The sequence below is a fragment of the Pan paniscus genome, chromosome 6 (assembly GCF_029289425.2).
Source record: "Pan paniscus chromosome 6, NHGRI_mPanPan1-v2.0_pri, whole genome shotgun sequence".
Lineage (NCBI taxonomy): Eukaryota > Metazoa > Chordata > Mammalia > Primates > Hominidae > Pan > Pan paniscus.
This window is the reverse complement of record NC_073255.2, coordinates 140,983,953-141,001,510: the sequence shown is the minus strand read 5'-3', so window position 1 is coordinate 141,001,510 and position 17,558 is coordinate 140,983,953. Positions and strand designations below refer to the sequence as shown.

Below are 17,558 nucleotides of genomic sequence, written 5' to 3'. Positions count from 1 at the left end.
TTCTAAGTTAATGGGCAAAGAGTCCTGTATCTTAGTGCTAGAGGCATACTGCTGGGTTTATTCTGTTGAATGCTCCCTTTATGACTATTTTGCAGATCATCCTAATTCTTTTAGCACACACTCTTTTCAGGCAAGAGTATAATACATCTGTTAGATCTGCACTTTCTTAGCTGTGATCACAGCTTATGCATGTTTTTTAAAAGTTTTGGAGTTGGAGTTAGGAGATTTAAGTCCTAGTCAGGTGAGTTTCTGGCACCATCTGGGCATTACCACTTTGATCAAGTTACTAAACATCTTAGTTTTAATGTTGGTTAAATTAACAATTTGAATCTAGCAATCTTCTAATGCAGAGGTCAGCAAACCTTTTCAGTAAAGGGATACATAGTAAATATTTTAGACTTTGCAGGCTAAAAGGCAAAATGTAGGATATTATGTAGATACCTTAATAAGTAAGAGAAAAAAACTCTTGTTGCACCCTACCTCATTTGCCTGGGGTAAGTCATCTCACATGGTGGGCATGCTTTCTGCTCTGTTGTCATCAGCTGGAGACATTCTTGGAATAAAGCAAGAAGGGGCCTGGTGGGCAGAACAGGCAGGGTGGCCACCATGGTCATTTTCACTCTGTCACAGTGACACCCAGGTTCCCGTGCACCCTTCTTTCCTCCCAGAGAACCTAGCTGCCTCAACAAATTTCAGAGGATTGCTAGTATGCAGATCACATTCTGTGATCCCCCAGAAACAAAACAAAAAACTGGAAAAACTCTGTAAGTTGGAAATAAAGGAGGACTTCCAAAATAGCAAGAGAGCCGAAAAAGAAATCAAAATGGACATTCAAATTAAAAGGACTATAGAACTACTTACAAGGTAGTGAAAGTAAAAAGAGATAAGAAAATATAATTACAACAAAAGGTAAGAAAGGAATGAGAAAAAGGAAAGGAGGGACAAATAGGTCAATATAACAGTAGAAAGAAAAATTTTAGAAAATCATTAGATATATTAAAAACAAATGGAGTCTATGGTCCTAATGAAAGGTAAAAGTTGTCAGACTGACTATAAAAACAAAATCCCACTATATGTTATTTACATGAGAACTGTTTTAAATTGAGAAAACATGAACCTTGAAAGTAGAATCATGAAAAGTAACAGAAAAAGGCAGAGCACATAAAGGAATGCTAATATAGCTATCTTAAGATTAGAAAAAAATACATTGTAAGCTAAGACATTACTGGAGAATAAAAGGGTTATTATAATGAAAAGGTTTGTCAACAAAACGTAATTTTAAATCTGTATGTATGTTACCTAGTAACATAGCTTAAAAACTACAAAGCAGAAAGATTCTATGGTAACAAAAGAATTTTAATACCTCTCTCAGTTTTGATCAGGCAGATTTTAAAAATGGTGTATATAAGATTTAACAATACAAATAATGTCTTTGTTACATATGTGTCTTGTGTAATAGACATATATGTAACAAAGCAATAGACATGTAACAAAGAACATAACATTTGCAAAATACATATTCTTTTCAACGCACAATATTTATAAAAGATATTTCAAGGTGTAACGTAATTATTGATACTGAATTAGAAATTAAAGTCTTAGCCTTTTGAATGCAGAGCTTTGTATTTTGATGTATTAATATAAATTGCTTTTCTAGTTGAAATATTTCTTATTTACTGAATATAGGATTTTCTCTACATAAGATACTCTATATGAGATATTTATTATCTGTTCACCCTTTAATTTGTTAGTAAAGTAATCGACTAAATACTGCATGATAATTTTCCCTTTAAAATGGTAATGGGAAATGTAATATAGTAAGATGATCATGGTTTCTTGAATTCTTGCTAAGCCAGTAGATCTGGAATATGGAGAAAGTTACTTAAGATCTCTAAGGCTTATCTATAAAAAAAAGTATAATAATGTCCACCTTGTGGACATGAGGGTAATGAGGAATAACATGAGATAATGTGTATAGAGTACTTAATACCAAGCAAATTACTACTGCTGTTAGTGTTTTTATTATTCATAGGATGTTTACTTAGCATTTGTAAAGTATTAGTCTCAAATTAAGTGAGCATTTTAATTCCTAAGACATATGATTAGGTATTACAGATAGTTTAACTTAAAACTCTTATTCATATTGCCACTGAGCAGTTACAGGTAACTAAGTCTCCAAATTTTATCTTACTGCCATTGCTGACTCTTTTTCCTGCTGGCTTATGGGAGACAAAAATAAGAAATTAGGAGAAGACAATGGGCACTCAAAGAATTTCAGCTCTTGGATCAGCTTCCTTTCTTAGATTTCAGAGAACTTAATATTTTAGTTGGCCATATGAATGTTAAGTGATTTTGTACTTTGATTTTGACCTATCAAAATACACTTTTGCTTTTACTAATAATCCTTCTGGTGTTTTCCTGAGTACACGATCAGCAATAAGTTTTAAAGCAATGGTTGGGTGCGGGGGCTCACGCCTCTAATCCCAACACTTTGGGAGGCTAGGCAGGTGCATCACTTGAGCCCAGGAGCTCAAGAGCAGCCTGGACAACATGGCAAAACCCCATGTCTACAAAAAATACAAAAAATTAGCTGGGTGTGGTGGCATGTGCCTATAGTACCAGCTACTCAGGAGGCTGCTGTGGGAGGATCACCTGAGTCTGGGGAGGTTGAGGCTGCAGTGAGCCATGATTGCGCCACTGCAATCCAGCATGGATAATGGAGTGAGACCCTGCCTCAGAAAAAAAAAAGAAAGAAAAGAAGGAAAGAAAGTTTTAAACCAAGACTAAGCCCAGGTCTGAAGGATGTATTTCTTAACTCTCATCTAACCAGCCACCTAACTCTTAAAAAGACCTAAATCCATATTATTGTTTTATACCCAAAGGAGTATAGATTTTATATTCTGAGTTATTTAGATAGATATTCTGTAAAATTTTTAGAGGAGGAATGTGCTTTATTTGCAGCTTTTAAAGGTTTAGCGGTCATGTGTCTGAGTAATGAAACAAAGCTGTCTCTAGTGGAATTCTTAGGGACTGATTGTTTGAATCAGTTGTTGAGCTAGGAATCTTGGTTGGGCTGAGTGCAGTGACTCACACCAGTAATCCCAGTGAAACAGGAAAAGTTCCCTTGTCCCCCTTGCAGGGGTAGTGGCTTGCTTCTTCAGTGTCCCGCTGCTCAAACCTCTAATGGGAGCATGCAGACGGGCAGGTTGTGGGGCTCCAACCTCACGGCCGCATCTGGGGATGAATGCTTACAGCTCCTGAAGCCGCAGTGGGCGTGTTACAGTGTGCTCTTTTAGTTTTGCCATCTATAGGTGGCTTGTGTTAGCTCAATTCGACCCTCTGCCTTATTGGAAGGAGAGAGGGCTTTCTGTATCCTGAGTTCTTGCCTTGCTGTACCGAAAAATCCAATCAAATGTGGGCTTGGAAAATGAGTGCAAGGTTTTATTGAATAGTGGAAGTAGCTCTCAGCAGATGGTTGGGGAGCCCGAAGGAGGATGGAGTGGGAAGGTGGTTTTCCCCTGAAGTCTAGCCGCTCTTGGCCAAACTCTGTGTTGTCCCACCGTAGGTGGCCTGCTGGCATCTGCTGGTGTCTGCCGGTATGTTGCTCTTGATGTCCAGCCGCTTGCATATTCTTCTTCCAGTGTATTCCTCTTAACGTCCAGCCACTTGTATCTCTACCTGCTAGGGTCTCGGGGTTTTTATAGGCACAGGATGGGGGCATGGTAGCCAGGGTGGTCTTGGAAAATGTAATATTTAGGCACAAAAACTGAAATGCCAGCCCTTACCTAGGTCTGTGGGCTCAGACTTGGAGTGGAGCACTAGCCAGGGACCACGCCCTTCTCTGCCCAGCACTTCCCTGCCCCCCTCCTGTATCACCGACCCTTTGGGAGGCCAAGGCAGGAGAATCACAAAGCGAGGAGTTCAGGACCAGCCTGGACAACACAGTGAGACCCTGTCTCTACAAAACAATAAAAAATTGTTTTTTTTTTGTAGGCACATTTAAAAAATGTGCCTGTAGTCCCAGCCACTTGGGAAGACTGAGTTGAGAGGACCACTTGAGCCCAAGAATTTGAAACTCCAATGAACTGTGATCAAGCCATGCCACTCTAGCCTGGGTAACAGAACGAGACCATATCTCTAAGAAAAAAAAAAAAAACAAAACTAGGACTCTGACAACTAGTCTTGGTTGTTAGACTGGAAAACATATGTACAAATTTGTATTTACAGATTGCAAAGTAGTCATTTTCTTTGCAGACGTTTTTTGTGATTCAGTTATGTATCTTTATCAGACTATAAGATGTTTCAGAAACAAAAGTATTACATAATCTTATTAAAACAGTTTCTTATTAAAATGTTCTCTTTTAGATTACCTCTCTAGTGACCCTTCAGCTGTTAACCCTGGTTGGCCATGACGATCAGCTTGATGGACCAAAATACAAATGCACAGTGTCTCTAGACTTCATCAGAGCTATTGCAAGGTAAAATGTCTTGAATTATGTAATGATATACTAAATATAAAAATTAGTGTTTTCCAAATGTGATGTCATTAGTCATGACATTTAAACATGAAAAAATCATCTATTTAAGTGCCAAGAATGAATAAGCTGTACGACAGAATGAACCTTCTCAAATTTACAAATGACGTAAACTGGGAGAAATAGCTAATATGTTAGAGGACAAAAATCAAGATTCTGAAAAACCTTAATAGGCTGGAATAAATGATCCCATAGTGGCAAGGTAAGATTTAATGGACAGTTGGCTACAGAAAACTCTCTTGTATTGAAATAAGATGGGAGAGAGCTGGCTTAAGTCCTAAATTTTTTAGCTGACTACAAGGCTTTAAAAATCCTGACTTAGGTAACACTGATAGAAATATAGTGTCTAGGTCAGGGGACATAATCATTCTACTGTGTGTTGTCACAGGCAGATCAAATCTAGTGTGCTGTGCTGTGTTGAGAGTTTTCAGAGAGACAAATGGATACATGCTGAAGGGGCACGAGGAGAGTGGTAGAATGAGGAATTGTGTCACATCCCTGACTGAAGGACAGAGTGTGAGAGAAAAGCCTTAGGAAGGACATGTGAACTGTCTTAAGTGTTTCAGGGGCTGTCGTGCAAAATGAATGAAGCTAATTCTGAGTAATTCTAGAGTGTTAGAAGTTCTGGGGAAGAAAGTACATTTGTCAAAATGAAAGCTGTCTAAAAATACAAGTTTCCTTACAAAGAGGTGTTCTTAGTGTTATGGAAAATGTTCAAACCATTTATATGAATAAGTGACTTCATCATACGGTTGCAGCTGGATAACAATCTGTCAGGACTGTAATGGAAGAGGTGATGAGTGTGTAGACTGGCAGAGTGAACAGGGCAATCCATAGACAGTGTGTTCCTAATCTTTTTCAATATGAAGATTCCATTTTAGCACCCTTTAAAAATTAGTCATGAAAGTATTTACATGTATTTCAAAATTAACAGTATTTAGGCATGAGACATTATTTTGTTCAGCCTAAAACAGTGCTTGATATCAGTATAGATTTGCAAATCTCCTCTGATGATTAATTTTACAGCTTCTTGAGGTTCTGAAGTCCATAGGTTGGCAGCTTCTCCCTGAAGTCTCTTCTGAATTCAAAATGCTCTGAAAAATAAATAAATAATAAATTATTGAATGAATGGCCAGGTGCAGTGGCTCACACCTGTAATCCCAACAGTTTGGGTGGCTGAGGTGGGAGGATTGCTTGAGGCCAGAAATTCAAGATGAGCCAGGGCAATGTAGTGAGACCCCCGTCTCTATAAAAAATGTTTTTAAGTTCTGTGATAATATGATGCAGGTATTTACCACATTTTTGTGGCATATAGGCTGTAAAACATGAATTCAAGGGTTTTAATGTTTCATTTTAATAAAACCAGGCAAACTTTTACGCAGAGAAAATTGAGCAGAAACTTATTTTTTAGTGTGTTAAGTATAATCACAAAGCAATTACTTCCTTTAAAAAAACAATTATATTGGAACTTTATATCTAAGAGCCTCTATCCAAGGCATAAATTTGGAGTGAAGCCTGTTCATTTCAGGGATTTTATTACTCTGAATGTGTTAGGTTGTGCCCCAGTATAATCATGTGCAAAACAGAAGTTTGTGGGTTCCTAATATAGTGAATCTCCATTGAATCAGACTTAATTTGATGTTACTTAGTGCAGAGCATCACAGTGATGGATGTTAGACACATCCAGAGACATGCACTTTCATTTACCACCTCAGAAGGAAGCAAGAACTTTAGACCTGGAATCTTGACATAGAACTTGGGGGCTCTGTAACTTTCTTTTGTTTTCTTTACTGTTCCCTACTTCCCATGGGCAATATCCATAGAATAAGCACCCGCTCCTCCCCACACCTGCCCTCTTCCATTCTCTCATCCCTGTGTTTTGTACTTCTTTTCTGCTGACTTTACCTTTCATTCTTTCCCTCCCTCCCATGTGCCTTAGGAATTATTATTCTCCTAATAGTCTTCCTCATTGCCTTAGCTAAAACCTGATTCCTTCTTTGGGATGCTGCTTCCCCTGGACTTACCTCTAGTTGTAGCTATGTATTTTCTCAAACCCTAATCCCTCAGGGTTGGAGGTCATTTTGGTGCCATCCTTCTTGTTGCCACTTCCAGACTGTTACTGCCCCCAACTTCTTATAAAAATGTGGACTTCCTTGAGACTCATGCAATCTGGCTCTATTTCCCTATTCTCCTTAAGACTGATTTTTGTCTCTTCAGCCATTCCACCTCATGTATTGAGATAATAGGGCACCTGGTATCCAGACTTCTTTTCCACCTAAATTTTTTTTTTTTTTTTTTTTTTTTGAGATGGAGTGTCTTGCTCTGTCGCCCAGGCTGGAGTACAGTAGTGTGATCTTGGCTCACTGCAACCTCTGCCTCCCGGGTTCAAGCGATTCTCCTGCTTCAGCCTCCTGTGTGGCTGGGATCACAGGCACACACCACCATGCCTGGCTAATTTTTAGCAGAGACAGAGTTTCACCATGTTGGCCAGGCTGGTCTTGAACTCCTGACCTCAAGTTGATCTGCCTGCATCGGCCTCCCAAAGGCCTGGGATTACAGGCATGAGCCACCGCGCCCAGCCTCCACCTAAATTCTTGACTCTGTTTAAACCCCACATTCTAACGCCTGAGTTCATTCTGTTCAGTCTTCACTCTGTTTCACAGAACAAGGTTGAAGCCATCAACTGAGAATTGAGCTACCTGTATTAGTGTCCATCTTCTCTTTCCTTTTTCAGCAGGATGGGGTTCCTCTTCCTAAGGTAGATTCTTCTACCTATGCTCTGAATTCCATCTCCTCCACTTTCCCAGAACCTTTGTTAGTCTCGGCTGTTTGTCCTCTCAGTGGCACCTGACACTGTTGGCTACTCTTTCTTAAAACTCTCTTCTCTTAGACATGATTCCACAGTATTCTGGTTTTCCTCTTTATTCTTTGGTTGTTTTTACTAACAAAGGCTATCTTTACCATCTGACCTTTAAATATAACTGTTCCTTTAGGCTTGGCCCTAGGCTCTTTTCTCATATTACATTTTTTTCCCTAGGCAACTTGAGCCACACCTGTGACTTCAACAATCATCTGTGTATTAATAATGCCCCTATTTTTAAAGACCAGACCTATTTTTTATAATATTCTTGACCTTTATTGCTGTTTCCCAGCTATATTAATACATTTCCAAAACTGAACTTAGGAATTCTAACCTCTGCTTCAACCCACCAACAAAAAGTGAAATATCTGGCTTTCCTCCAGTGTTTCTTATTTCAGTGATAAGCACTGCAGTCTGCTTTGTTACCCAGGCCTGAAATTTGAGTCCTTCTTGACATCTCTCTCTCCCCCACTCCTAATATTTAACCATTAGTCCTATTGAGCTTACAAAGCCCCTCTTATTTGTCTCAATTTCATTCACTTGTTATCATGATACTTTTACCACTCTAGATCAAGCCACCATCATCTCTTCTCTAACAGTCTAATTGATCTTCTGTCTGCTCTTATCCTCTTATAATTTATTATCCATGCTGTAGCCAGAATGATTTTATAAAAATTTAATGTCACCCTGCTCATTAAAAATATTCAGTAGTTTCCCATAGCTCTTGGGATAAATAACAGAATCTTTTAAATAACTAACAAGGCCCAAATGATCTGGCCCCTACCTGTGCCTAGCCCCATCTAGCACATACACCTTCTTTCCTCGGTATCTGCACTTTAACCACTTTTTTCCATTTTTTATATTCACCATTCTGCTTCCCATGCTTGTATATACAGCATTTTCCAGCTTCTTTTCTCCTTCACCTAGCTAACTGCTACATAACCTTTAGATTTCCGTTTAAATATCTGCTCCTTAAAGACGCCTTCTCACAAATACCACAACCACCATCATCACCCCCCCATACCACACACACACACGATTTGGAAGTTCCCATTTTGTTCTTCATTATATGTAACAAGTTTTACTTAAATAATTGAGTAATTAGAGTTCATCTTTCTTTCTAGAATACAAGCTCATAAGCTCAAAGCAGACTGTGTTTATGTCTATCACTGCCTTATCCTCAAACCTAGCACAGTGCTTTAAACTTAGTATGTGCTAAATAAATATTGCATGTTTTCCTATAGTGATTAGCAGTAAAAATTCAGATGAAGGGGAACCATATGAATTTGTTTTTGGGGACAGCAAGAAGGGAGCTCAGAGACAGTCTCATTCCAAATCAAGGCTTGATGGGAGAGGAAGTCCCAAGGATAGTTACCAAAGAAAAGGAAGGCTGGCCTCATTCCAGACACCTGTGGCAGAGAACAAATGAGATAATAGGGATCACAGGATATAACCTAAATGTCTAAAATGGCAGTCAATCAATAGCATCATGTATTTTTATACAGTTACTGAAAATCACACTTTTGAAGGATAGTAACTTGGGAAAATAACTCATGATGTAAGCTTAAGTGCATATAACAGTTCATATAAAGTTGCATATACAAGAAAACTAGGAAACTGTAAGGGACAGGAGTAATGGTCAAAAGTCAGTTGTCACCAAGAAATCAAGCAGAATCCTCTGATTTACTGATAAAGCAGTCATTTGTAGCTTTATCCAGAAGACTTTCAGTGGTATGATGAAGTAGAAGTCATATTGTAGTATTTATGAGAAAGTAGATGTAGCAAAGAGAGATAATGTTTTTCATTAGTTTATTTAACATTTATTGTGTTGCCCATTATAAACAAAACACTGTGGTAGGCTTTGGGGAGATACAGCAACAAGTATAAAGTATAACATAGCTATATCCTATTCTTATTAGCCTGTATTCTAGGATTCATTTATTTACTTATTTGTTTGCTATAAAGGAGAGAGAGGATTTTTTTTTCTTTTTTCTTTTTCTTTTTCTTTTTTTTTTTTTTTTTGAGACAGAGTCTCACTCTGTCACCCAGGCTGGAGTGCAGTGGCACGATCTCGGCTCACTGCAGCCTCTTTCTCCAAGGTTCAAGTGATTCTCCTGCTTCAGCCTCCCGAGTAGCTGGGATTACAGGCGTGTGCCACAACGCCCAAATAATTTTTGTATTTTTAGTAGAGATGGGGTTTTGCCATGTTGGCCAGGCTTGTCTCAAACCCCTGACCTCAGGTGATCCACCCACCTCGGCCTCCCAAAGTGCTAGGTTTACAGGCATCAGCCACTGTGTCTGGCCAAGAGAGAGGATTATAACTGCTAAAGGGGTTATGTGGTTGAGAGAGGATTATTATTTATTTTTTAAAGATTTGAGCATATTTAAATGCTGATAGGAAAGAACAGATAGAGAAGGAGAGTTAATGATACAAAAGGGAGAAAGATTAATTTAAAGCACACAATTACTGAAATGTTATATAGGCATGGGGTTTAGAATTTGAGTTGCAAGAGCTGTAGGTGAGAGAGCGGAATCCTCTTGCGTTGTAACAAGAGAAAAAGATGGATTCTGATGGAGCTGAATTTGGAGGTTTGGTGGCAAAAAGTTGAGGGAGTTCTGATCTGATGAATTCCATTTTCTCTGAGAAGGAGGAGACAAAATTGAGACTAAGGGCAAAAATAGTAGCAGTTTAAAGAAATCTGGAACATTTGAAATAGCTGCCATGGGGAATGGAAGAAACTGTTGAAAGGAAAGCAGTTTGTTGGGAGTGTTGAGGTTTTTGACCTTGAATTTACAATGGCACCAATCTGTGAGACTTGTGATCTTCTCCAACACCAATCCATGTGCTAGAGACTGGGACAGCAAAGAATTATAATCGAAATCACATCGTACTGGGGTTTTGCCAGGTAAGTTCAGTGGATTCCAGCAAGTAACCACTTGACCTGATGAATCATGGAGTCTTAAGCTAGGATGGGCAGGAAGGAAGTAAAGCCAGTCGGGGGCTAATAATTCAGTGCCTAGCATATAGATACTCAGTTAATGTTTGTAGATCAGGAAAAAATGAAGCCATTTGTGAACTGATTGTCCCAACATGTTCCAGATAGCAAAAAAGGGAGAAATTGGGGATCATAAGGTAGAATGTCTGAATTTATTTCTTTAGAAGTAGAGCATTTCTGAGTGTGATTATGAGAGTGGAAAAGGTTATTGGAGGTAAGAAAGAGAAATATATAATGAAGTCACTAGGCTGACGCAGGTCTTGGGTTGGAAAGGAAGACTGAACTGTATGCTAAATTACTCAGTGACTAAGGGATGGCGACAAAGAGGATGGGGATGGTGAGCAGAATGGTCTTAATCTCAGAGTAGCAGAGCTTTTTGCACAGGACACCAGCCCCACCTGACAGAACTGTCCAGGGGTACAGTGGAGAGTTAAACATTCATTGGAAGGAGCTGAAGAAAAGACTATGTCCTTTGAGGGGAGCCTAGTTTCAGTTAAGCCTGGAAGGGGAAAATAACCATTCCTTGAAGAGATAGAGGATATAGAGACTACAGTGGAAAGGTTTGGACAGAGAAGCTGTAGGAAGCTGATTCTAGAAAGGGAGCATAGAATTTGGAGATAGAGTATGGGAGAAAGCAGATAACGACTGAGAAGCTTACTAAATTTTGTTCTTGGATTGTTCTTAATGTGAATGGTAGTTACACATTTTCAATTGTTTTTCTTCCACAGTCAGTGGGAAGACACTATAAGATAAATAGAGGTTACAACTTAAAGTTGTATGGTTGCAAGTTGTCAGAAAAAAAAAAATTAAAAAAATCTCAAACTCAAACTGCCCACAAAAGTAAAAGGAAACAAAATAGTATCCTAAAAGAAAGAAAAAGTATTTTAATGAATCAACAAAATGAAATAAAAGGATAAAGGCAAAATTAAATCCTTAAATATATGCCATATAATTAACTTGTATTAACGTATTCTAAATTCTGATTTAAGAATTACTCCTAGGAAAATTGCCACCACACTATTCGTGTTTACTGTATTTCTTTCCAGCTGGTTACTTTAGAAAATAATTCATTTATGTTCTGTGGGAGAATCTCCCATAGTATATTGAAAGTTATCCCAAAGTTTAAAATTATACTTACGTGACTCTAATATGCATCTGTGACCATGGAAAGCCAGGGAACATCCATGCAAATTACACAATTCTCTTGTAAGTTATACCTTTCTTTAAAGAGGATTGTTTGTCTTCAAGTACTTTAAAGCACAAAATTATCTTTCGGGTGTGTGGCATAGTTTTTTATGTTGCCCCTGTGATTATTCTAACAAATTCTGCCATGTCTTAAAATAATATGTGTGAGATCAATTGGCAAGTTACCTATTTATATTGGGGGTGGAGGAATGGTAGAGATAGTGATACATCTTGGGAAGTAAATGTTTCTTAAAGGAATGATTTTATATTCAATTCCTGATTGATTTTTTTAAATCTAAAACTCTTACTATGATTCAGTTTGCATGAATACTTACCACTGACAAAGTACAGAAAGGGAATATAATGAAAGTTTTATGAACATTTAAGTTGCTTAGTGTTTTTAAGTCACTCCATTCATTCTATTAAGTCTGTTCTGCTATTTATTTATTGTACAAACTATTCTAATGCTATAGTAACAAACAGATTTCTCAAAAAATAGAGAAGTCCTACAGACATCACAATATTTTCATGTATTTGTGCTCTTCTAGTACTAGTCCATTAGACAAACATTTCTCTGCAGCCGTCACAACTTACTTGCAATTATTTCTTCTCCCTTTCTCCCTTAATATTGCTGGTATATCTTCATATTGATCATTTTGTATGGCTGTATAATATTTCATCAAATAATGTATTGTAATTTATGGATTCTCCTAGTTTTGGAATTTAAGTTGTTTTAATCTTACCTGCTTCAAAAATTTTGTTTTCACCCAAGTCCAGAAAAAAAAAAATTAGCAACACAACATTAAGTCCATTTTACCATATTACTTTAGGTTTATAACCTAAGACCCAAAGTCATTGTGGAGAAATATGCCTGGAGAGATGTACAAATACCACTTGCCTTTTCTGTCCGTGGTTAAAAGTAGTCTCTAGGTGGGAACTGAACAATGAGAACACACAGACACAGGAAGGGGAACTTCACACTCTGGGGACTGTTGTGGGGTGGGGGGGAGGGGGGAGGGATAGCATTAGGAGATATACCTAATGCTAAATGACGAGTTAATGGGTGCAGCACACCAGCATGGCACATGTATACATATGTAACTAACCTGCACATTGTGCACATGTACCCTAAAACTTAAGGTATAATAATAATAAAATGAAGTTTAAAAAAAAAGTAGTCTATTATATCCGTTTCCTTTCTTTGGTCCTCTAAATAAGATCTTTTCAATCAGTATCACGATTTTTTAAAAATCATGTGTTGGCTGGGCGCGGTGGCTCACGCCTGTGATCCCAGCACTTTGGGAGGCCAAGGCGGGCAGATCACCTGAGGTCAGGAGTTTGAGACCAGCCTGGCCAACATGATGAAACTCCATCTCTACTAAAACTACAAAAATTAGCCAGGCGTGTTGGCACATGCCTGTACCTCCAGCTACTTGAGAGGCTGAGGCAGGAGAATTGCTTGAACCGGGGAGGTGGAGGTTGCAGTGAGCCGAGATCATGCTATTGCACTCCAGCCTGGGTGACAGAGCAAGACTCCATCTCAAAAACAAACAAAAAGAATCATGTGTCAAAAGTACTTTGGTGCCCATAAATTTGGGTGTTTCTAGAGTTGAACGAAAGAAAAACATATAAAATAACTTTATGATTTAATAACCATACTTTTTGCGTCTTTATGCAAAAGATTTTTTTTAAACTTTTTAGTTCTGCAGTATTGTTTTGGCAGTTTTATACCATTTGGAAAGGCTTAGTATTCTTCAGAGGCACTGTTACAATGAAGCAAGTTATTCTTCAGTCCAACATTAGGTACCACAATAGCCATAGCATCTCTTTTTAGCTATTTTTAAATGTGTTTTCATAAGCAGTATCTATAGTTCCCCATTCCACATTTTAAAAAATATTTGATATGTCAGTCATTTGCTTAGAAACTTTTTTAGAAAGTATATTGCAAAATGATAGACAAAAACATTAATTGATGATGGTTTAATAAATAAGAGCATGCAATTAGTGAATCTTTAAAAGGCTGTTCTCACATGGATGATTATTTTTGCAGAATTGAATACTTAAGGCTTTAATTTTATACTTATTGCTAGATCATTATATCCAATTATTTTGACCATTTATTCAAATAATAAACCTCCAAGTCTGAATATTTATAGTGAAGAATGAGTTTTGTGAAAGGAGAATAATTATATGTCTCTCTCTCTGCTATTTTATTCTGCCTGCCATCAGAGTACAAAAATATACATTCACATCATCTGTTTGTTGTATCATATTCTTGGATCATACAGATTTAGTTACAATACACACACAGGTCAGCCAGCGTTAAAAGACTGAAAAGAATGAAAACTACAAATGAGGACAGATGAGCTATGCATTATGTAATGACAAAACAGGTGTCTCGGAAGATAAACAATGTTCAGAAGCAAAGAAGATTTAAATACTTTTGAATCTCTAATTACTTTATTCTGGTTATTAGACAAAGCAAATAGCTTTCAAATGAAGTCTAAACTTTCTGTAGTACAATTGAAGTACAGAATGTTGAATAGCTCTAGCTTCGTTTACTTTTCTTTAGAAAGGCAAACTTCGTGCATGGCAAAAAAAAAAAAAACTTAAAATATTGTGTTCCTAATAACATTTTAAAGAATTAATGTCAGTCCTATCAGGGTGCATTTGATAGCACTATAGGATTTTTAGCATTAGTCGTGAATTATTTTGCATGTGCTTTCCAGAATCATACAAAGCTGAGCAATCTAGGGGTGAGAATGCTAACATATTATCTGTTTTTGTTTTTAGGACGGTGAACTTTGACATAATAAAATACTTGTATGATTTCTTGTGAAAACAAGCTTCAAAGCCATATGGACACTGTGACAATGACTAAGCCAAGCTGTGTTCATCCAGCTACTTAGCTGGCCAAGGAGAGGAGTTCTTTGGCTCTATTGGATTTGTCCAAACAGGTGCTGGCCCAGCATGGAATCTGATGAAAATATTCTGATTGGTCTGGGTGGATGTGAGCAGAAGACTATTTACCAGGGACCCTGGAGTATTTGGAAGCAGCGTGTTAATTATAAACAGCAGGGTTTGAGCACAATCTGTTCTACTCTTAATGATGTTATCTTAACACTGAAATTGCCTGAAACCCATTTACTTAGGACTACATTTTGCTCTGTGAACTATCCCCTGCGCTTTGAACGTGCCAGCAGCCCTTGTTTATATGCCCATTCTTTTCACTTCCTCTCCACAGGAGCCTCTGCAGTCGCTTGCCAAAGCAGATTTTCCTAAGGCCACTGTTTTAAAAGATCATAGTTGCAAAATATAATAAATACAAGTTCTTTTTAAAATCCAAGCTTGTGTGTATTTATCTTTTCACTTGCTTTTCTCAAAAGGCAAGGTAGTTTGATCAGAAACAGACCAACTTTCCCTCTTTCAGCCTACTTGATAACTATGGTATGCTTGTATAAGGTTTATCTGGTCACTTTCTTAAAATTAGCTACCCAACCCAGTTTCTTTTTTTTTTTATCAGTATCATGGTTTTATTTTCTTTCTTTCTCTTTTTTAAAATCACTGGCCTTTAAGAGTTCCACAATAATTTTTTTTCCTGTTATATCACTTGTGAACTTTGGTTTTGATTTTCTTGTCCATATTTTTGAAGAAATTTTCTTTTAGCATTTGAATGCTTGAAAATTATTTTAAGCAGACTTAAAGTTCTTAATTATAGAACCTAGTGTAAATTTCAGTGGCATTTTATTTCTTCATTGTTTTTGAAGAAAAATTCTCACGATAGGCACTTTTAGTGTAACTATCTGGTTCAAAGAAAGCAAGTAATTATCTACTATTTAGAGGTAATGAGTTAGGGAGAAAAGGAATGGAATTCCTTTCGCCTCCCTACATAAATAAGACAGACTTTCTTGCCTGAAGATTGACATCCACAGCAAGTGATAGAGCATCCCCACTGTAAATCTCTTGTCCCACAGAAAATGAAGTTTGTGTTTCACAAGATGTTTGGAGATGCCAGGGTCAGAGAAAAGCCATGCATAGTGTGGATTCTGGCTTAGTTTCCAGCATGTAGAAATCCATGTCATCAAGCTGTAGAAAACAATTTGGGTAGCTGATTGAAGGAAGAGCAACACCGCCTAGGATAGCTTTCAGCCCCTCATATTTGTTTTGCAGATGCATGTCTGCTGTGCAGCCTGTCACGGATAAGCGGAACCAGTCTGTGTTTTGAGGGAAGAACTCTGGGATATCAGGAGGGGAGAAATTATCAAATAGGAAACTGGAGAGAAGGATGGAAAGGAGGTGAAGTTTCCTATAAGTGACTGTCCATGCATCATCACAGCTGGTCACCTGTCTCCTGCCCAGTGCATTTCCTCTCCTGTACTGCCCCACCTTGTTACCAGCCCCAGATGTGGCTTCCCGGCATAACACTAACCAGATTTTCCCTGCCCCTGACTGGGTCATCAGAACTTTCCTGTTTTGTAATTTACTTTCTAATGGCTTGCTAAATGACTCAGCAGCTAATTTGATTAATTTATTTAGATGAATACTAACAGAGCTTAATATGGATGTTGGCATTTTAACAAGGGTCATCTGCAAGTGGAATTCTCTAATTGGAAGATATGAATCTCCAATTACAGGAGGGAATCCAATAATGAGAATTATGCTGGCCGGCGGGCCAGAAATTTCTGTTAAGAGGAGGCACTTAAATTATACTCAGCATCTACTCTACCTAGGTGTAAAAGTAATTTAGGTGGTAGCAGAAGAAAGTTACTAAGCTGTAGGTTTTTAGACTATACATAGGTGGTCCTCCATTTTACAAATGTCTTCTTTCAATTACCGTGAGCCAGGTATACATAGGTGGAGACTTTACTCCCTCTTCCCTCTTACTTTCAAGTCATTTTCAAGCCCATTTCAAGCTTTCGTTGATGCAGCAATTCCTTTCAACAACTCTGGAAGAGATTCTGATGTACCAAGCCTCATCTCATTAGTCATAAAGGGGTCAAAGTCTTGATACCAAGATAGCAGTTGAGACTCCAGGCTCTGGAATCCTTGGATCAAATACCAGCTGTATTGCTACTGGCTGTCTGGCCTTAGGCAAGTTATTTAATGTGTCTCTGTGACTTTCTCACCTGTATAGTGGAAAGTAGAATTTACTTCATAGCATTTTTACAGGATTAAATAAATTAATATATCTAAGGCAGTAGTTCTCAACTAGGGAAATTTTGCCCACCGGCAAACGTAGTAATTTCTGGAGACATTTTTGGTTGTCACAACTGGGTGTGGGGAAGGGTAAAGGCCAGGGATGCTGCTAAATACAGTAGTCCCCGCTTATCCATGATACTGCTTTCCTTGAGTTCAGTCACTGTCTGTCATCCTCAGACTATGGTCTGAAAATATTAAATGGAAAACACCAGAAATAAACAGCTCATAAGTTTTAAACTGCATGCTTTTCTGAGTAGTGTGACGAACTCTCATGCTGTCCCGCCTAGGATGTGAATCATCCCTTTGCCCAGCCTGTCCATGCTGTCCATACTACCCACCGGTGAGTTGCTTAGTAGTTGTCTAGGTTATCAGATTGACTCTTGCAGTATCTCAGGGCTTGCATTCAAGTAACTCTTATTTTACTTAATGGCCCCAATGCGCAAGAGTAGTAATGCTGGCAATTTGGATATGTCAAAGAGAAGCTGTAAAGTGCTTCCTTTAAGTGAAAAGGTGTAAGTTCTCAATAAGGAAAGAAAAACATCATATGCTGAAGTTGCTAAGAATGTGGTAAGAATGAATCTTCTATCTGTGAAATTGTAAAGAAGAAAAAAAATTCATGCTAGTTTTGCTGTTGTACCTCAAACTGCAAGAGTTGTGGCCACAGTGCATGATAAGTGCTTAGTTAAGATGGAAAAGGCAGAAGATGTGAACCGAAATGTGTTCAAATTATGGTAATCAGGTTCAGGACTGTTAGAGGGTTTAGCCATCCACTGGAGGTCTTGG

At 38.0% G+C, this 17,558-nt stretch overlaps 1 protein-coding gene across 3 annotated transcripts in view; it reads left to right on the top strand.

The window, feature by feature from the left end:
- Nucleotides 1–14,922, top strand: part of ORC5 (origin recognition complex subunit 5) — an 81,587-nt gene extending 66,665 nt beyond the window's left edge. For all 3 annotated transcript variants that reach the window (XM_003825721.4, XM_008951051.6, XM_034964704.3), the window contains 2 exons: nucleotides 4,366–4,478; nucleotides 14,370–14,922. In XM_003825721.4, the coding sequence (XP_003825769.1) occupies nucleotides 4,366–4,478; nucleotides 14,370–14,415 (159 nt within the window). In that variant the 3' untranslated portion in view covers nucleotides 14,416–14,922. The remainder of the gene's footprint in view (nucleotides 1–4,365; nucleotides 4,479–14,369) is intronic.
- The last annotated feature ends 2,636 nt before the right edge of the window (nucleotides 14,923–17,558 follow it).